The sequence below is a fragment of the Rhineura floridana genome, chromosome 2 (genome assembly GCF_030035675.1).
Source record: "Rhineura floridana isolate rRhiFlo1 chromosome 2, rRhiFlo1.hap2, whole genome shotgun sequence".
Taxonomy (NCBI): domain Eukaryota; kingdom Metazoa; phylum Chordata; class Lepidosauria; order Squamata; family Rhineuridae; genus Rhineura; species Rhineura floridana.
The window spans coordinates 95890554-95912110 of record NC_084481.1 but is presented as its reverse complement, the minus strand read 5'-3'; the positions used below and the strand labels follow the sequence as shown (position 1 = coordinate 95912110).

Here is a 21557-nt window from a genome sequence, read left to right as displayed (position 1 = left end):
TGAGAACAGGATGCTGGACTAGATGGGCCACTGGCCTGATCCAGCAGGCTCTTCTTATGTTCTTATGTTCTTAACAGCATGGAACTAGTTTACGTGCAGGACCACCTTAACACATATGTGCCTGTGACGCCCTTCCCTGACTCTCCCTGTCAGGTTCCTACCTGCTCGTGGCTACTGCCTTTCACTAGGCACCACCAGGGACTCCACCAGTCCGGACTGTCCTTTTTTATGGTTTCTCTCTCCGCTCTAGCACAGATCTCACTAGATCCCTCTGCTAGGCAGCACCACCAGTCACGTCCTGCAACCAATATTCCCAGAGACTTTGCCTGAGTCTCTCTCTGGTTACTTTTGTGACTGCGTGCGTAAGCTGTCCCCAACCCCTTTTGTATCTATATAGATTACACATATAACTCTGGGTTGCTCTGGATACTTGAAATGATATTATTCTTCTCTTCACCGCTGCCACCATTCGTTACTGTTTCCCTTCAGCCTTGGTAATTACCTTGCCCTCCCTTCTGGTCTGTGAAAACCCCAGCCAAGGATCAGGCCTTTGGTAAACCAAAATAGTATTTATTAAATATCAGAAATAACAAGATTACTTTTATAATGGTACATAAGCATATGGTTTCATCTATTCCTGTGATACTTGTCTTATTATTAACTAGAACTCCAATTCCCTCTTTCTCCACACTCTCCTAACATCCACTACCAAACATCCACCTCCTAACGTCCACCAACTATATCCCACCCAGATTCAACTGTCATTCTTCCATTTATACTCTCAGCCATTCAAACGCTCAGCCAATCATCCAGCATTCTACTGCTCATCTACTCCCCCCTCCTCTTTCACTCCACTTACCATATATCTTCTATACAAACAACACTTACCATATTTACATTAATACAGGAACATCACAGTGCCCACTTGAGTGCTTTGAGCTGAGAAACAGGCACTATTACAGGTGCCACATAATACTTGTTCCATACTTGTAAGAAATCATTTTTTAGTGTGACAGCACCTACACTTTGGAACTTCCTGCCTATTGACATCAGGCAACTGCCTGAGCTGTATTCTTTTTGGTGCCTGCTTAAAACTTTTTTGTTTAGATATCAGACACATAGATATTGGTGTGTTTAAAAGGTTTTTAAAATGTTTAAATTTCTTGTTTTTAACTGTTTTATTGACAATCTTAATATCTTCTGTAAACCGCTTAGAGGTTTTTTAAATCAAGCGGTATATAAATTTTGTCAAATAAATATAATAGTCTTGCATTGGTTTCCCTATTGACCAACAACACCTCTGTCTTGTCTGCATGAAGCCTCAGCTTCTTAGCCCAAACCCAATCCAGTCACCATGCTCAGACCCTGGTTCAGGGCCTCTACAGCTTCTCTGGAATGACAGGGAAAGCAGAGATGGAGAACTGCATGTTATCTGCCTATTACTGAAAACACCCCACACCAAATCCCCAAACAACTTCTCCCAACAGTTTTATGTAGATGTCAAATAGCATGGGGAACAAGATGCAACCCTATGGGACCTCATCAGCCAAGGGATCAAACAGAAGTTCCTCAGCACCTTTTCGGGGACCTACCCCCTAGGAAGGAGTGAATCGCCACAAAACAGTGCATGCAAGCCCCATTCCGTGAAGGCCATCAAGGAGAATCCCATGGTCAATTAGTCCCATGGATTTAAATTACATGCTTGGAACTGCTATTTTATAAATATATTTTGGTAGACTACAACCTTATGCAATCACATACATACCACACAAAAGTGGAACGTACTTTCATGCATGCAAAAGGAGATTTACCCTTCCTGTGAAAGTCCCTTGTGTCTCATGAGGTACTGCTCTGATAAAACACACAGACAACCTGTTTTGGGGAAAGACACTACCACTGAAAGGAAGTACTGGAAAACTCCCACGTATATGCTGAAAACCATGTGTGGAGTTTGGGATTCTGGCCAATGGTTCTATGCCTTCAGCAGCTGCATCACAGGTGTTTATTTCTTCATAACTGCAAGAACTGCATTCTTGCATTGGCAAGAAAATCTGCATTTGTTGAATATTTGCTTTCCCTGTAGGTGCTAAAAGCACTAAGAAAGAAAAGAAGGCAACTGCATACATTCATAAAAATGCCATGCACGACTTGCTTTCAGCCAGCTTGATTTCAGCACCAGAGGCCAGCAATAGTTAAAAATAATAATAAAGACAAATGAGACCTGCAACACATGTTTATTTATTGCAGTGCATGCTGTACGTATTCAGGGTTCCAGCCAGCAATGCCCTTTTTTAGGATATTTATTTATTTATTTATTTACATTTATAAACTGCCCTTCATCCTGCAGGATCCCATGGCAGTGCACTCTCATGACAAAACCATGAAAAACCATTTAAACATTATTTTCAAAAATCACATTTAAGTTAATATAAACAATTCAGAAGTATTATCAAAACTAACCATACCCACTCAAACATCTTCTCAAAATGCTTCTGTGAACAGATGGGTTTTAAGCTATCTTTTAAGTTGGTGATGCATTGTTTCTTTTGTAAAAGGGTTAAGAGAGCCAATGTGGTGTAATGGCTAGACTGTTGGACCTGAGAGAGAAGGGTTTGAATTCCCACTCAGCCATGAAGCACACTGGGAGGTTTTGGGCCAGTCACTGTCTCTCAGCCTAACCTACCTCATAGGGTTCTTGTGAAGATAAAATGGAGAGGGGAGAACCATGTAGACCACTTTGAGCTCCTTGGAAAAAATGTGGTATATAAGTGCAATAAATAAATAAATAATCTAAATACCATCATTGAGGAGGGCAGTCTTATTTCCATAGGAGCAAGTTCCAGAAGCAGGAAGGTGGGCAGGCATCACAGAGAAGGCCCTATGGCTCATTGCCACATAGTGAACCATGCACATCAATGGGATTGTGAGATGGAACTCCCCTACAACTGCATCCACAGACACAGACATATTTAATACAGATAGCTTCAGCTATGGGGTGGTATACAAATACAATAAATAAATAAATAGCAAGGCTAGATGCTGGGAAAGATAGAAACAGAAAGGTTAAGAGGATTAGAGCAGTTGAGTATATGCAGAATGCCCTTTGTTTATTGGGAAGTAGCTATCACCAACCCCGCATACATGTGAAATAATGGGGGGAAATCCAAATCAGACAGCACTACTAGATGGGCAGTTTTAAGACCAAACACCTTTTACCCATTTGTTAAAATTAAGCACTGCATATGTGGTATGCTTGGTTGAAGCAACAACCTGCTAAAAAGTTGCCAGATTTCAAGCCTCAGAGGGGTTTCCCTCAGACATGGGTGTTGGAGGCAAAAAAATAAGGAAGCAGAAAGATGGGCCTGATTTTACATAACCTGGCAGACTAACTAAGTAATGCCTCCTTTGATCCATTTAAAGTTCATTTGGTCCTGGCCACAACTATGATGTGGCATTCCCCTTCCAAAGTGAAGCAATCGTATAGAAATACAGAATCTGAAAACAAACAAAGAAAAATAAAACTTGTGTATTGAGTGAAGTATTAACTTGCTTTTTTCTTTTTAAAAAAATAAATTAACCACCTTTCTATCCCCAGTTCCTTGCAGCTTTCACTGAACACAAGAGACCAAAGAGATAAGGCAAAAGCAAAAATGTCTTTATATTGACTAATGTGGCTATTGTTTTGTAGAATATTGTAGGAAGAGTCAAATTAAACAGATAGTATTATGATACTGAGAGCTTTCTATTCCATCATACCATGGATTCTACGTAAGGGAGAGGGCACTTCTGATGTGTGCCCCCTTTTTTAGAAACTTCTTTGTGAAATGTACAGGTAACAAAACGTCTTTAGACCTATATTCCAGGTTAACTTTTTTAAAGTTCTGGTATATTATCAACCTAAATAATGTTGTATTTCAGCAAACAGGGATGCTTGTTTCTAAATGAGTATGAGGTTTGATTGATTAGTTCATAGTCCTAAACACATTGCTTGGTTTCGGTAGAAACTTACTTCTGTTGTGTGATTGGGAGGGAGGGTTATTTTTGTAGTACTGCAGCTGTAGTCTGTCAATCTATGCATTTCAACCAGACTAACACCCTGAGCCATAATGCCTTTCACAAAATTCAGAAGTAAGATTAATTCATTACTTATGAGGGTAATTTCCTTCTATGCAATGCGATCAGAATCGGGATACTAATCAATAAAGTGAACTTTCATGATTTAAAAATGGAAATGGACTGCCTTCATGTTGATCCCAACTTATGGCAACCCTATGAATAGGGTTTTCATGGTAAGCGGTATTCAGAGGTGGTTTACCATTGCCTTGCTCTGAGGCTGAGAGGCAGCGACTGGCCCAAGGTCACCCAGTGAGCTTCATGGCTGTGTGGGGTAGGGTATAAATTGCACTTACCTAAAGGTTAAAAAAAAACCCATCCCAAACAACTGGCAGCCTGATTTCATGTAAGTTTACTCCAGAGCAAGTTCCATTGGGATTTCCTACTACTTAAGACATTCATAGGATGGGTCTGCTCAACATAAATTGTCATACTTTATAGTTATACCAAACTTTGTTAACACATAAACTCACATATAGTCTACTTCAAAATCTAGACCAGTACGGGTGGGTTTCCCCCACAATATTTTGTAAATTTAATCTCATCAATCTAACAGAATCCCGATTTAATCTAAAATGAACTGTCCCTCAGGTGGCTTTTGTGAAAAAACGCCTGAAGATTAGGTTAACACCACACCTTTGAGAAACTTATCTAAATGTTTACTGACGCTAAAGTAATTATATACTGACAGCAGCTAGCCGCCAGGATGTAATTCGTTTTGCTATTTAGGTGTCAACTCTGTATGGTCTTTTGATTTTGTTTTAGGTGCTTTCCGTTCGGTCTCTGAAAATAAGAGTATTCCTTTTCTGTATCATTTTACTATACTGGTAAAAAATCACGGCGGCGTGACACTTAGAAAGAATATTCTTACCACATATTATGTTAGAGGCAAGAGAGTGAAAGGGAGGTCATTTTTATCGCCGAATCCTAAACATCCACACCCGTGTCGTGTGCTAGCCCAACTGAACCGCTGGTAAGTTCGTTTAAGATTTCAGTCTCAGTAGTCAAGACACGTCCCCAAATCAGATGCCCCAGATTCTTGTTGCTCGTTGTCTATGACATTGATATAAAGCCGGTACTGGCCTCTGACAGTTGTGTGCTTGGTGGGTGATGTCCCTTCCAGAAAATATATACCGAATATGCAAAAAAGATAAAGCAATATTCTTGCATCCAACCGGCTATTTGTTATCTCTCCAGTTGCCATAAAGGCAAAGGCTTGAGAAATTTAATACCCGCTACCTGCGGGACCGTTCTGAGCAGGAATATAGTCCAAAATCAGCACACTTCTAAATGGGCCTAGAATTGGGACGACCCTATACCCTTCTCTTAATAATATAGACTTTGAGGAACTCAGCCTACTTATCCAGACACTTTAAGAAATATGGTCCTTAAACTTCTTACTCCGGATCAGGTCCACTGAAATCAATAGCTCTCTAAACACATGAGCGACCGCAGCCTGCAGCTCTACCTTCGTGCAGGCAAACGCTACTATTGCGCACGCGTCAGAAGCTGTAGGATTTCCATAGGCAGAGCCACAGAAAACTACAATTTACATAAGACTCTGCTCAAGTCAGAAGGGTTACAAAAAACGCGCATGCGTCTCCACTGCTTAACTTTAGGCCAAAAAGTAGTCTTCCTTTATGCACCTGCGCAGTTAAGCGGGTCTAGTTTCTGGGTGGGGAAAAGTACGCCTGCGCATAGTAGGTCCTTGCCTGTTGGGAGGGGGACGTTGAGAGAAGGATACGCCGCGCAGGCGCAGTATGGCGGCCTTGTATGTGTGTATGTGAGAGTCTGACGGGTTCAAAATGGCGGCGGCTGCTTCTATGTGAGAGGAAGAGTCTGGGGGCGGTGGGGAGGGAACGAGTGCTAGAGGCGGGCGGGTGCCGGTGGGTTGAGGGGTCGAGCTGCGCGGTACTGGGTCGCCTTCCTAGCTCCAAAAGCCGGCGCGACGGTGCCTGTTGGCCCAGTGCATTAAGAGGCTTCGGTCGTGTCCCGGGGGGGTGTTAGGGCTAGAAGCGTCAGGGCTCAGGCTGGGGTGCGAGTTTGGGGTGTGCATGACGAGCCTAGCATGGGGCCGGCGTTCGTGAGCCCGGGTTGCGGGGGGAACTGGGTTGGGCTAGGTGGGGGCATTTGAGGTAAGCCAAGTGGGCTGAGCTGAGAGTCAGAGGGGTGTGTGGATATCCTAGAAAGGCAAGTTATAGGGCTGGGAAGGCTGAATGTGTAGATGAGACTGGTCTGGAATGGGGTGGGAGAGGGATCTAGGAATTACTGCTCTAGAACAGTAACCGAGAGCTTATTTATTTTATCACTGGGTGGAGGTGGGAGAGAGTTTCTGTAGGGGCAAGAGTTGGACAGAGTTGCTTTCCCTTGTGAGGAGTTATTGCTCTGGGTTCCCTTCTTGGAAGGTAGGGTGAAGAAGGCTGTAGTTCTTAGGGCACCCTCTCTCCCCAAGCCTGGCCCGCTGAGAGGAACTGGAGCACTGAAGGCTGTCCAGAACCCACCTGATGATGCCCCCTCTCCTCCTACAGTGGGATTGGGTTCCCTTCTCCTTTCTGAGGGGCTCATTGCCCTTTATGGATACTAATGTTCTCCAGCCTTCAGGGTCGAAGATGAACGCACTTGAGAATTAATTGACTTTCCGACTTTTTTTTTCTGCCTTAGAAAGGGGCAAAGGAAAACCAGAGACCTGGTAAGATATATAAATATTTATATGTTTTAGCTTTTCCCCGTGAAAGCCTGAGTGCTTAATTGCATTTTATGTCACTGCAAACAGTGAGCAATGTTCTAGTGCTTAAAATCCACAAAAAGTTTGTGCTAATTTGTGCCTCTCTTCTGCTGGGATGGAGTTGAGCTGGCATGTGGGGTGCTGATCTACTTCATTTTACTGACTGGGACTTTTGAGGTGGTTTGGGAAGAGAGAATTGCACACAAGGCTGGTCTGAAACAGGAGGTGGTAAGTAGGAGCTTCGGAGCTTTCCTCACCCCACCCAATCTGATCTTGCTGCTGTATACTGTACTCAAAAGCCTGAGCACACAACTTTTAGGCAGCTTTGTTTTGTCTTTAAAGTTGGGTTTTAAAGCAAGTTATATTTTGGTCTATATCTTGTACTTCTTGTGTAACTCATGCAAATTTTATGTAAGTAGGTCCTGAAATGACAGTTTTGTACAGGCTGATTGCTGATCCAGTCCTATAAAATATCTACCACTGCAGTAGCAGTGGTAATATCTTTTGCTGACATTACTTAAATGTATGTTATCCCTTAACTGAGGTTGGAACTCCACTGTAGTCACCTTTACTACCCCTTGAGAAATAAGCCACCACCACAACTTATGCACACCAACTTAGGGTTTGCTCAGGATCCATATCCTTCATTTTTTTAGCTTAACGATCAATATATTTTTACACAGGTGTATAGTGCCAGGCAGTTGTAATATTCTCCTGTCCCATAGACCCTTTTCTCTTGTTTCTCCAGAGCTGAATATTTAATCCAGAAACCTCTCCTTAACTATTCAATAAAATGGTTGTGGCACAAGTGTCCTACCAGTGATACAGTGTGATAGTGAAGGTTTGGATTGCCTACAGTCTATAATAAGATGTGTTGCTATAATATATAATGCCTACATTAGCCTATTAAAATCTTATGATATTGAACTTTAAATTCTGCTGTAGTTATTTTCTGTCTATGTTTGGTCAGAATGGATGTAGGATATGCCATATTCATTGGCAGAATTCTTCCACTACTGTAAAATGGTAACTATCTTTTTAACTAGACAATGGGTTGCATAGTTTGTCTTATCCACATAAAGCTCAGAGCAGTACTTTGTTGTGAAGTGTAGTAGCATAGTAAACTGAGTCTTTGTATACCATTCCAGTGTGGTTAATCATGGTAACTATATTGTTTTGAAATGCTTCCTAGGAAAATTTCTACGGGTATTTGCTGAACAAATTGAACATGTTAAGCTGACTCTCCAACTTATTTAAAAAACAGACGCCACATAGAGTATTCTCTTATCGCAGTCTAGCATGTACATATACATGGGTACTTGACAAAATTATGCTGGTATTGCTTGATGTTCAAGTGTGGATACCATGGGATTGATTCCATTGTGGAATAATGTTACCATCACTTGGAATTGTCTTTTGGTTTGAACTGAATTGAGCTAAAAAAATTCCAGTCAATAGCCATGTCTTCATCAAAGTCCTAAAAAGGAGGTGATCTTGTTAATTTTCCACTCTTAATTCATGGCATTTTATACTGTTGATAAAAGCAAGGAAATAAAGGATTGGGGGGGAGTTTCTAATCTGTGCTGCTTCCTTTGTTCTGGTATCTTAAGGAGGAAGAGGAGGAAGACAGCAGTTCTGATATCTCCTTCTCGCTCTCATCAGAAGAGTCTGAGATGGAACCTGAAGAAGAGCGGGTCCGTTATAGCAAAAGACTGGTCAGTATGCTCTCTCATTCACCGTGTTCCTACCCATAACATTTTAGATCCACTCTAACTAAAAAACAAAATAGTAAATAACTGTACAATAGTGTTTAATAGGCTCAATTTCAAATTTTGTGATTTAGTAGCCATTTAGTATCGCTTTAACATGGTGCCTATCAGAGTAGAGATGTGATAAGGCTACTAAAGTTTAATGCAGACAAGGCTGAAGTTATGGTGTTTAGCAAAGCTGGGGATGGGTGGGGAAGAATATAGATGCAGTACGTGGTGTTCAGCCTCTACTAGACTTTCAGGTTTGCAGTCTTTGATTTAACGCTGTGTCTAGAAGCTCAGATTGTGGTGATGTTCCAAGACTTTTAATTGGCTCCATCTGGTGAGAAAGCTTGACCATTTTGCCCAATTTGGACTTAATGAGTTACTCATGTCTATAACCTTAAAGCTAGTTCATTGTAATATATATTGTGGGGTTTCCCTTAAGGACTGTTCAGAAGCTTCTCAACTGGTGTAGTGTGTTGCAGCTCACTTCTTGATAGGGATAGGTTGTAGAGAGCACATTACCTTGCTTCAATGCTTGTTACTGCAGAATCTGTCTGTGCCCAACATAGCATCTAAGAGAATCTTGTGGGATCAGCTTCAGTTACTGCAGCCTGATGATGTGGACAAGGCATCCAACAACCTGCTCTCTCAATCCTTGCCCTTCTTGACTGTTTAAAATTATCTGAGGGAGGGGATTGACTGGTGGTTCTAGGGTGCGGTTAATGCAGGAATGGACAGCTTCCAGCCTGTGGGCCTAATAAGGCCTTCCAGACCTGCTGTTTTAGCCAAGGCACACCTAGCTGCCAATCACCTGACATCATTTAGGATGTCAGGCACGGTCAGGTAAAAAGGCAACTGGGCCAAAAGGGGCTTCTTAAGTGCCACTGATCATGTGAAGTCCCACACAACTGGCTTCTGAAATGCCTACATTCAGCTGATCATGGGGACCAAAACATAGTGCTCTTTGCCAGCCCCTTCCAAAGAGTTCTTTGCAACGCTTTGAACATCAACAAAGGAGCAGAAGAAGCTGCTTTATAATGAGTCAGACTATTAGTCTTTCTAGCTCAATATTGTCCACACTGCCTGACAGCAACTCTCCAGGGGTTCAGGCAGGAGACATTCCCAGCCCTATCTGGAGATGCCAAGATTAAACATGTGACTTTCTGCATGCAAAGCAGATAGATGCTCTACCACTGAGCTACAGCCCTTCACCTGATGATCAGCTGATGAGCCACTCATCAGTGGCAGCACTTCATAAGCCATTGTGACAGGTGACTGGCAAGTAGGTGTCACCATCCACCTGGCCCACCTGTAAGATCCAGCCAGATTTATTTATTTATTAAATTTATATTCAGTTAGTCCTCACACAGCAGTTCAGGGTGGCAAACACTTAACATGTTTATTACATGAGGTCATGGTGCTCATCTCCTTGAAGGATGTGGTAGTGTGCCCACTCCTGAAAACCTGTCTTAGATCCTGTAGAATGTGACAGTTGTTTCTGATCACAAATACCCCCTTTCTGGGGAAGGGTCTTTAGGGAATAGTGGCAGCTCATCTTTAGGCACTTCTGGATGAAATCAATTATATTTACCCTTATCAGTTTAGGTTCCAGCCAGGTTTTGGGATCAAATTGGCCTTGGTTGCACTGATGGATGGCCTTTATCAGGAGCTGTTCAGGAGGAGTATGACCATATTATTTTTGCTTGATCTCTCAGTGCTATTTGTTATTATCAAGCTTAGTATCCTCTTGGATCAGCTCTGGGGGTTGGGGGTCGGAGGCATTGTTCTGTGTACCTGCTGGGGTGATTCCAGAGACAAGCACTGATGACTGTGTCGTCCCCTGGCGCTTATGCTCTCGGATACCACAGGGCACTACTTTGTTCCCAATGTTATTTAACATCTATATGAAGCCACTGGGAGAGGTCATCAGCGTTTTGGAGCATGATGTCTTCAGTATATTAAGGGCACTCAACTCTGTTCTTTTTTAAAAAAAAAAATCTGAAGGGAGTGGCTGTGAAACTCTTGAGCTGATGTCTGGCTGCAGTTGTATGCTGGATGGGGGCCAGTAAACTGAGTCAGAATCCTGGCAAAATGGAGACTTAGTGGTTCCCAAGTCTGAGTGGCTTGCCTACTCTGGATAGGGTTGCATTTCCTTTGAAGGAATCATACTTGTAGCCTAGGGTACTCACTGCTTCATTTTTGTCACAAGAAGCTTCAGTGGCTAGGAGTGCCTTCTACCAGCTTTGTCTGTTTGGCCAGGTGTGGCCATTTCTGAACAGAGATAATCTGGGCACAGTGGTCCATGCATTCATTGGGAACTTCATGACTTGATTACTGCAGTCCACTCTCTTTGAGGCTGCCCTTGAGTTCAGTAGCTGCAGTTAGTATAAAATGCTGCTGTGAGGCTGCTGGCCAGGACTGTGGAGTCGGTACGCCAAACCTTCAACTCCGACTCCTCTATTTTTCTACTGTCTGACTCCGACTCCACCCAAAATTGCTTCCGACTCCACGACTCCGACTCCACAGCCCTGGAAAGTGTTGTAAATGTCTTTTTAAATTGGAAGCTCTCGTAGGAGCATTTTTATTGCTGCCTGAATATGCTCTGATCTTGGCATCACAGCATTTGTCTTCATCTGGGTCCTGTGTCATACACTGACACACAAAATGTTTTCCATCTTGAGTTATGGTGAAATGCTCAAATACAGCTGACTTCATGGGAAGCTTCTTTGACATTGTGAATTTATATTTTAAAAAATTTGTCAATCAAATTTTATTTTGAAGCCGGAGTCGGTACATTTCTTCCCACTCTGACTCCACCCAAAATTGCTTCTGACTCCAACTCCACAGCCCTGCTGCTGGCTAGAACTAACTATTGTCAACATATTAGACCTTTGTTGAAGCAGCTACGCTAGGTGCTTGTGTGCTTCCAGGCCAAGTTCAAGATATTGTTGCTTGTTTACAATTTGGGACAAAGCTACTTGAGAGACTGCCTTTCTCATTAGACCCCTGCCTGGCCATTAAGCTGCACGGTGAAGGACTTCCTGGTGGTACTAAGAGCTCCTACTATTCCCCTTATGTCCACCAGCAACCGGGCTTTCAGTCTTGTAGCCCCTTTAATGTTGAATTTCTTATCACTTGAGATAAAGCATGCTCCAAAAATCTGTTTTTTCAGATGTATTCTTAAGACCTTTTTATTTACCCAAGGCTTTTCTGAATTGTTTTATTACTCTTTGCTGATCATGTTTTGGCGTTGTACTGTTATTTTAACAGTATTATTTTTGGGTATATCTTATACTTGCGGTTTTCTATAAACCACTCTGGTGTTCTATAACGTGAGCAGCTTATAAATCTTTTAAAATAAATAAAAACAAATACCTTCACTAGCTGTCCATAATCTTCTGGGCATAATTTAATATATTTGATTTGATCTATAAAGTCCTAAAACGCTTGAGCCTTTCAGATCTTCGGGCCTTTTCCCTATATTCTACCATATTCTTTGTATCAGTCAAAAGACCTCTTGATTATATTTTTTGTAAGTCAAATTATACCAGAGGAGTGAACAAAAGCAAACTTGGTGGCTGCCCCAGAGATATGGAATGTCCTTTCCCTGGAGATTCATCAAAGTCTGAGACTAGATGCTTTACAGAGCTGTTGACATACGGTTTTTAGCTAGAGTTAAGGAGATATGGGGTGACTTGAATACCATTACAACATTTTGAATAGATTTTTTTAAAGAGAGAATTAACGTTTTAATATTACCTGCTCTAAGTTCTTGGATGGGGAAGGATAGAAATCAAACTATGAGTGACATTCAGCATCTCCCAGTTAACACGATGGGACTTCACTTTAGTCTTCTCTCCCCTGCAGCCCTTCCAATCTGCTACAGAGGGTCCTCAACCCTCCAGAGCAGATTTTGGAGGCACATGGCAAGCTGTGGGAGAGGAGAGGAAGGAATGTTCCCATGAATGGAAATCCATTACAGAAACAGGTTGACGCTGTTGGATGTCACCCTATGTAAATACCAGTTCTGTCATAGGTTCCCTTACCAAAATGTTGCACTTATCTATAGAAGCTTTTCAACAGGTAATGCTGTTGCTTGAGGTAGAGTAGGCAGCTGGTCATACTTTGCTCCTGAAAGCTGAAAGAAGACATGGACTCCTGTGTACACAGAACTGAAGACAGTTTGCTCATGTGCATTAAACTTTCTTTGGAAGTAGCTGTGTTTTGGAGAGTTTGAGAACTGACAGTTTTTGTTTTTATGAAAAAGTAGGAGTTGATGGATGAAAAAGTGCTAGCTGGCTATAAATATTTGCTCTAGATGATATACATTTTGTTGTACATGATGCCTATATATGAGACAAGATTGTCTGCCTTTCCTTGTAATGGTGACTAGTTAAATCCTTATCCACTAATACTTTGCAGAAAAGTGGAAACTGGAACTCATATTTCAAGATATGTGTTTAACTTTCAAAGGAGTAGGTAAATGTGTTTGAAGTTTAAAGAATAAGGGGACTAACAAACTGTAGAATCTGTCAGTTTTCCATGTTTATTACTTGGGTTGAATAATTAGGATACTGAAATTATTAATTCACTAATAGGCAAAAAAACACTTGCGGTTTAAGAACGTACCTATAGCCAACACATTTCTATCAAGCTTTTAAAAGTTTGGGCAGCTATAATGAATGCACCAGGGGAACAGGAGACCTGACCTCCTCTCTGAAATATTGTACTGCCCTACAAATTTGTAAAACTGCAAACACAATTTGGGTTGGTCTTTCACAGTCCATGGGATTTACTCCCGTGCAGTCATGGTTAGGATAGGTAAAACTGACAATGGAGGAGGGGGAGGGGAGGGAATGAGGAAAGGAGGGGAGAGGGAACAGGACAGGGACAGAGGGAAGGGGATGGGAGAGGGAGGGGCAAAGGAAGGGGCAAGAGGGAGTGGATAGGAGGCAGGAGGTGGGGAGGGCAGCAGTGGCGTACCTAGCGTATTTTACACCCAGAGCGGATCATTTTTTAACACCCCCCTCCTCTATACGACAAAATTATTTTCAGTAATAATCATGAAATGAAATGAATAACAATAATGGCCAGAAAAGAAACACAGACAGTGAAAAATTTCTTTTATTGAACTTTGTGTATATAATCATGCCAGTAAAAAAAATTAAAACAAATATTACAGTACAAAAAATGAAAAAAGTAATGGATTAATACTTTTTAATTACATTAATGTATTTTTTGAAAAAAGGGAAAAAACCTATACCTACATATTGGTCTGTTGCAGTAATGAATAATAACATTACAGTTTCTGTTTTCGAGCCTTAACTTCTGCAAATTTGTCAATGACTTTGTCAGAATTGATCTTCTTCGCATATTCATGATCAATAGACAGTATAGCCAAATTAGTCAATCTATCATTGCTAATAGTTGATCAAAGAACACTTTTTATTTGTTTTAATTTCAAAAATGTTCTTTCACATGAAGCAACAGATATACAAATAGTTAGGAAAAGTCTTAAACATAAGGATACGTTTGGCAGAGATTAATAAAAATCCCATTTCACAATAAATTCCAGAAATTGCAATACTGTCCATGTCTTTGTTTCTTCGGGATCGATTCTAGCGGCTTTCAAATGTCTCTGCAGTCGAAAAATTTCCACTAAAATGTAAGGTAGTTAGGCTGAGAGACTGTGCCTGGCCCAAGGTCACCCAGTGTGCTTCATGAGTGGGGATTTGAACTCTAGTCTCTTAGGTCCTAGTCTGACACTCTAACCACTACACCACAAAATTGAACCCCTTGTCAGGGCAAGATTGACTAGCAGACCGAAGATTCTTCAGTTTCCAACCCCTTCCCAGCATCTAGAAGTTGAACTGTGAGGTGTGGCAAGGTGGCACAGGAAGAGATACAACTTGAATCTAGTGCATATGCATGTAAATGCACAATAACTAACACCAAATACCAGAGAACTGCTACACACACCTCAAAACAGATAATGAAACTGATCAACTTTTTATTGTAGAATTATTAGCTTAATGTCCATCACATATACATCAATAGTTTCCATTTATCAGGCATGCTCCCTATTTTCTGCTACCTGTCTCTATATTGTGTGTTTGTGTGTGATTGCTTTTAGCTACACACCACCGCTGTTCTTGCTTTGACTTTAGGGAGATGTCTATTTAAAAAGAGTGTACCAGTTTCCCTTTCAACCTCCTAAAGCTAACCTGTTATAGTAAATGCAACAGAACATGTTTTGAGCTGGAGATATTTACTTCAAACATGAACAACCTGATCTGTACTGAAAATTAAGATATTCTATTAGTCATCCTTAAGATTAAAAAATAAGAAACTGTTAGAGATTAGTTTAGTAGTATATTTGCTTCAGAAGCTAGTTCAAGGCAGATGATTACAGCAAATTATTGTTTCAACTAAAGTAGCCAACTTAAGAGAATGCAGAGGTAAACTAACAGAAAAACCTTTAGCAAAGGCAGGGTGAGTGGCTTCAGTCAGACTGTGATCCCTGCTGTAAGAAAAGAATAGAATATCAGTGATATTTGATTTTTGTTTTCTCTCTTCCCCTGGAACATACTAGAGGTAGCAGCGAAGAGTCACCTTAGAGTAGAGATGGGGAACCTCAGGCCGGGGAGTTAAATGCAGCCCTCAGACCTCTCTATCTGGCCCCTGGGACTCTCCTTAAACCACCCCCCTGTGCATTTGTCAGTGCAGAACAAACTCTGATCATGCCTCTTACTCTCCTGGATGGAGGATAGAGAGTGATGTATGGGAGCCTATAGGAAGTAGCCTACTATACAAAGGTAAAATATACTCTGTCCACTTTTGCTTCTGGCCCCACCAACCACTGGCATGTACCCCTCCCCTCCAGGTTGCCCAGATAGGAATGCAATCCTTGGGTAGAAAAAAACCCTCCTCTCTTTAGAGCTTAGCAGGACCAATCCTAATCAAGTCCCACAGAAGCCAATATGCCTCGCCTCATAGTAAGGAGAAGATATAACTACGGACTAGGGATAAAAAAAACTAATAATTCTCCTCCCCCCCCCCCGCATCATCTTACAAAATTCTTGAGGAGGCACTGGGAAGCCCCCACTTCCCTCTTTTTCTTACCAGAGAGTCCATAGAGCTGTTCCTCAAGCCGGAGGCTGCGACGACCAACAAAAACCACAGACGTGCAAGACTAAGTTCCTTCTCCCATATTTGAAAACGTCGCTTTATCCCGCGGCGCACATGCACCAGTAGAGAAGGCCGTTCATTGGCCAGACTTCTTTTGTGAGGCGTCTCACAAAAAGGCGGGGGGGGGATGATGACAGAAAGTATGGAAGGAGAACGGAAGTTTTAAAAAAATCTATACTTGATGTAGACCCACACAGAAGATTAACTTGTGGGTTTACTTTGGCCGCCCGGGTAGAAGTGGAATGTGTCCATAGACAACAGAGGAGAAAGCTTGGATTTTAACGTGACCGTGATTGAACAGCAGCACATCTTCACCACCCCAAAACAGCACTAAAAACAGCAGTTTCTGTTGTAACTCAGAACTTCCTCTGTATGAAATTTTAAAAAAGAATATATTTTTTTTATGGGAACAGTGACTGCAGAAATTGTTTATAACAGAAAATGCACCCCCTTATTGCCTACACCCGGGGCAGACAGCACCCACCGCTCCACCCTTGGTACACCACTGGAGAGCAAGTTTGATCATTTGCATGCTTTTTGAGTTCAATGGGATTTACTCCTGTGCAATCATGCTTAGGATAGGTAAGGTTGACCTGGGGGAGAAGGAGGAAGGGGGAGGGGAGGAGATCAGGTGAGCGGTGGGCAGTGGTGAAGCCCCTTTCCTTTCCAAAAGGAAAACACTGTTCTTGTTCAGGGTTTCCCCCACCTTTTTATTCTACAGCAGGCACATACAGTCTCCTACCCAAATTTAAACCAAAGCTGTCCCTGGCCACATCCACATCAGATCTTTATTTCACTTTAGATAGTCATGGCTTCCCCCACAGAATCTTGGGATGACCTGTTTCCCTCACAGAACACCAGTTAGAGCGGCTGACTGTTGAACCACTCTGGCCGCTGGAGCTGTGTCAGGGGAATAGGAGTCTCCTTGAGCACCCTTCACAAACTACATTTCCCAGGATTCCTTGGGGAAGCCGTGACTGTTTCAAGTGAAATCAAAAGTCTGGTGTGGGTGTGGCCCCCTGATTAGCCAAGCCTAGCAGATATGAGTCAGACTTTTGGAACACTCACAGTTGGTTCTTACTGAGCATGCCTGTGCTTATCATTGACACCAATGCTAAATTTTTTAAACTAATTAAAAATCTGCCAGGCATTTTTTTTTAACTTTTAAACTGCAGAAGATGAAGGTCAGGGTATGGGGCAAGGCCAGTAATAGGATTACAGGTATTCTGTGAACATGGCTGATTTTTAATTAATTTCAATGAATTATGAGAACACTGACAGAAAAAAGGCCAAAAGGGGTCTCGTTTTTTTCTCTCTTACACTCTGAACTGTTGATTCTCTCTGAGTGTTTTGTGTATCAGCATGAAAATTTAGAAGGTTGTTAAGCCAGTGTTTCTGAGTTCAGGACTATAAGTTTTGTAAGGTTTTATTTTGAAATGAGCTTATGGGAAGCATCAGAATGGCACAGGGGTATTTTCAATTTAACATTGCGGAATGCGAAAAATCTATGCTGACTATAGTATGCAGCCACTCTTGTGGCTGTATAATAATGATTCTCATTCTCTGCCTGAAGTATTGTGGCTAGGTTATATCTTGCATAATACCAAGATGAGTGCTGAGCTATAATGCTGGTCCTGTTTGGCTGCTACAAATTGTTAGCTTCATCAGATTTTAAAATAACTAAGAACGTTATATTTTCCTATAGGTGTTAAATAGTTATGGTCTTAAAGGTGTTAAGGATGTCATTAAGTTTGTGATTGAAAAGCCTTCTCAGTAACCTCTTACTGCTAGAACTATATTGTTCATACTTCTTCCATAGTAGATTAGTTAAATTATTGTTCATTTACTGCTGAGCAATTTAACAATAGCTCTGAGATTCCTAAGGAAAGCAGCAATAAATGCACAATGGGTAAAATCCAGTAGTAACTCTGTGCAAGCCGAACAGACTTTCCCTCACACGGTGGGACTTTCCCTTCCTCTCCTTCCCCCTGTGTGCCCTCAGAATATGCCCCAGAGGGTTGCGGAGGGTCTGCAGGGGGAGGAGAGGAAGATGAAGTTTCATTGCATAAGTGGAAGTCGATTGAACTTTGCCTAGAGGCCAATTTTGATGCAGTCTCTAAGGATGTACCTCAGGCTTCTGTCTGTCCTATTAAGATTGATTCCTTTCAACTTGTTCAATATGCAGATATAGAGAAATTACTAGGAGAGATGAGACCTACCACTTGCCTACTTAACCCTTGTCCATCGTGGCTTGTAAAACAAGGGAGAGGGACTTTGGCTACTTGGGTCTGCGGAATAGTTAATGCCTCCTTGCAACAGGGCTTCTTCCCAAGTTGCCTTAAAGAGGCATGTGTAAGACCTTTATTGAAAAAACCCTCCCTAGACCCTTTATGTTTGAACAATTATCGGCCAGTCTCCAATCTGCCATTTCTGGGTAAAATAGTGGAGCGTGTGGTGGCTACTCAACTCCAACGGTTTCTAATCGAAACGGACTACCTTGATCCATTCCAATCTGGTTTCAGGCCTGGCCACGGAACTGAAACGGCTTTGGTCGCCTTGGTTGATGACCTTCGGAGAGAACTAGACAGGGGGAGTGTGTCCCTGTTGGTTCTCTTGGATCTTTCTGTGGCCTTTGATACCATCGACCATGGTATCCTTCTGGACCGTCTATCCAGGTTAGGACTGGAGGGTACTGTTTTGTGCTGGCTTCGCTCCTTCCTGGAGGACCGGTTCCAGAGAGTAAGACTAGGAGATTCCTGTTCACCCCCTTGGTCTTTGACCTGTGGGGTTCCACAGGGTTCTGTCCTATCTCCACTGTTATTTAATATCTATGTAAAGCCGCTGGGTGATGTCATCCGGGGATATGGAGTTTGTTATCACCAATATGCTGATGACACTCAGCTTTATTTCTCCTTCCCGCCTGATGCCAAGGAAGCCATCCTTCCCCTGAACCAATGTCTGTCTGCAGTGATGGATTGGATGAAGGCAAACAAGTTGAAATTAAATCCAGATAAGACAGAAATGCTCTACGTCAAACGTGGGACTAATCTGGCAACGGGGAATTTACCTATGTTGGATGGGGTTACACTCCCCCTGAAGACCCAGGTTCGCAGCTTGGGGGTGCTCCTGGACTCTGCCTTGAATCTGGAAGCCCAGGTCTCGGGCGGTCTCCAGAAGCGCCTTCGCCCAGCTAAGGCTGGTCCGCCAGCTGCGTCCGTTTCTGGAGACGCCTGAATTGACTAAGGTGGCACACGCCCTGGTTACATCCCAGATGGACTACTGCAACGCACTCTACGTTGGGCTGCCCTTGAAGACTGTTCGGAAGCTAAAATTGGTTCAACGTGCTACAGCTAGGTTGCTGACCGGGGCTAGTTTTCGTATTCACACGACTCCCCTGTTACAGCAACTTCATTGGTTGCCGATTTGCTTCCGGACCCAATTCAAGGTGCTGGTGATGTCCTTTAAAGCCCTTCATGGCTTGGGCCCTGTCTATCTGTCCGATCGATTGTCTGTTTACGAAACCCCCCGTCCCTTGAGATCCGCTAATGATTTTCTTCTTACAATTCCGCCAGTTTCACTAGTTCGTCTTTCAGGGACTAGAGATAGAGCATTCTCAGCTGTTGCTCCTAGACTCTGGAACTCGTTACCTGTGGACATACGTTCTGCCTCTTTGCTTTTGTCATTTCGCTGCCTGGTTAAAATGTTTTTATTCCGGATTGCATTTAATTTAAATGAATAATTAAGAGTTTTTAAGTATTGGATTGGGCTTACTGTGACCTCTAAATATAGAGATTGTAATTTTATTGCTGTATTTGTGCTTTTATCTACATGTTTTATTATGTTGTTCGTCGCTCTGAGTTTCTGTGAAAATAGAGCGGCTTATAAATATTTTTAATAAATAATAATAATAAATAATTTAATAAATAACAGTGTTAATGTTTCAGGCAATGTGAGTAATTACTATGCTCCCAAAGAGATTTAAGTATGGCCACCATACCAAGCTCTACATATTCTGTTACTTGCTACAAAAATATGAGATGACTGTGTTTCCATGCAGCATAAGAAGGGAGAAAGAAGTGTGAATGGAGAATAATTGCATTGGAAATAATTAGTGAAGCAGAAGCATCAAAGTTAATCTTGAAGTTACAAAACTAGAGTTGGACCTAATTGCTTTCAGGAGAAATTCAAAGGCACCCTTAGTTTACTAACAAGTACAATATTTAAATTTGTCTTGGCAGTTTAAGCAAATGCCCATGTATAGTCCGCATGGATTTTTCACATTCCGCAATGTTAAACTGAAAATACCCCCTATGCCATTCTGATGCTTCCCATAAGCTCATTTCAAAACAAAACCTTGCAAAACTTATAGTCCTGAACTCAGAAGCGCTTGCTTAACAACCCTCTAAATTTTCATGGCAATACATAAAACAGTCAGAGGGAATCAAGAGTTCCAAGTTAAAAAGAGAGAGAGAAACCAGACCCCTTTTGGCCTTTTTTTCTGTCAGTTCTCATAATTTGTTGAAATTAATTAAAAATCAGCCATGTTCACAGAATACCTGTAATCCGATTATTGGCCTTGCCCCATACTCTGAAAGAATGATACTGTTGACAATGTTTTCCTTTTGAAAAGGAAAGGGGCTTCCCCTCTGCCCAGTGCCCACCCATCCAATCTCCTTCCCTCACTCTTTCTCCTTCCCCCTCCTGACCTCCTGCACTCCCTGCCCCTCCCACTGGTCAGTTTCACCTATCCTAAACATGATTGCACAGGAATAAATCCCACTGAACTCAAAAAGCATGCAAATAATCAAACCTGCCCTCTTCCTCCCTCCTATCCCCTTCCTCTTGCCCCTTCCCTCCCCCATTCCCTTTCACCCCTCCCCCATTCCCTTTCACCCCTCCCCCATTCCCTTTCACCCCTCCCCCATTCCCTTTCACCCCTCCCCCATTCCCTTTCACCCCTCCCCCATTCCCTTTCACCCCTCCCCCATTCCCTTTCACCCCTCCCCCATTCCCTTTCACCCCTCCCCCATTCCCTTTCACCCCTCCCCCATTCCCTTTCACCCCTCCCCCATTCCCTTTCACCCCTCCCCCATTCCCTTTCACCCCTCCCCCATTCCCTTTCACCCCTCCCCCATTCCCTTTCACCCCTCCCCCATTCCCTTTCACCCCTCCCCCATTCCCTTTCACCCCTCCCCCATTCCCTTTCACCCCTCCCCCATTCCCTTCCAATCCCCTACCCCTCCACCCTACGCCTCCCTCTTCATGGTCATTTTCACCTATCCTAAGCATGATTGCACAGGAGTAAATCCCATTGAACTCAACAAACATGTAAATGATCAAATGTGCCCTCCCTCCCTCCTCCCTCCTATCATCTCCCTTTTGCCCCTTCCCTCCCTGCTCCTCTTCCAATCCCCTCCTCCCTCTCCCCTCCTTTTCTCCTCCCTCTCCTCTCCCCTTCCTCCTCCCCCATGGTCAGTTTTACCTAGCCATAATTGCACGGAAGTAAATCCCACTGAACTCAATAAGCAGGCAAATGATCAGACCTTCATTTCCCCTCCTTCCCTCTCCTCTCCCTTCCTCCTCCCTTCTTTGTCTCCTCCCCTATTCCTTCTTCCTCCTCCCCTGCCCACTCCAGGCCTCCTTCCACATAGTCAGTCCTAAGCATGATTGCACGGGAGTAAATCCCACTGAACTCAATAAACATGCAGATAGTCAAACCTGCCCTTCTTCTCCCCCTGCTCCCTGCTCTCATCCCCCTCCTCCCCTTCCTATCCCCT

At 42.7% G+C, this 21557-nt stretch overlaps 1 protein-coding gene across 5 annotated transcripts in view; it reads left to right on the top strand.

Moving 5' to 3' along the window:
• Positions 1 to 21557, top strand: part of KDM2A (lysine demethylase 2A) — a 542877-nt gene that overhangs the window by 425731 nt on the left and 95589 nt on the right. For 2 of the 5 annotated variants that reach the window (XM_061609562.1, XM_061609558.1), the window contains exons 1-3: positions 5773 to 5938; positions 6775 to 6802; positions 8449 to 8553. In XM_061609562.1, the coding sequence (XP_061465546.1) occupies positions 5919 to 5938; positions 6775 to 6802; positions 8449 to 8553 (153 nt within the window). In that variant the 5' untranslated portion in view covers positions 5773 to 5918. Of the gene's footprint in view, positions 1 to 5772; positions 5939 to 6774; positions 6803 to 8448; positions 8554 to 21557 lie in introns of those variants that run through there. The other 3 variants (XM_061609559.1, XM_061609560.1, XM_061609561.1) reach the window with 3 other exon arrangements.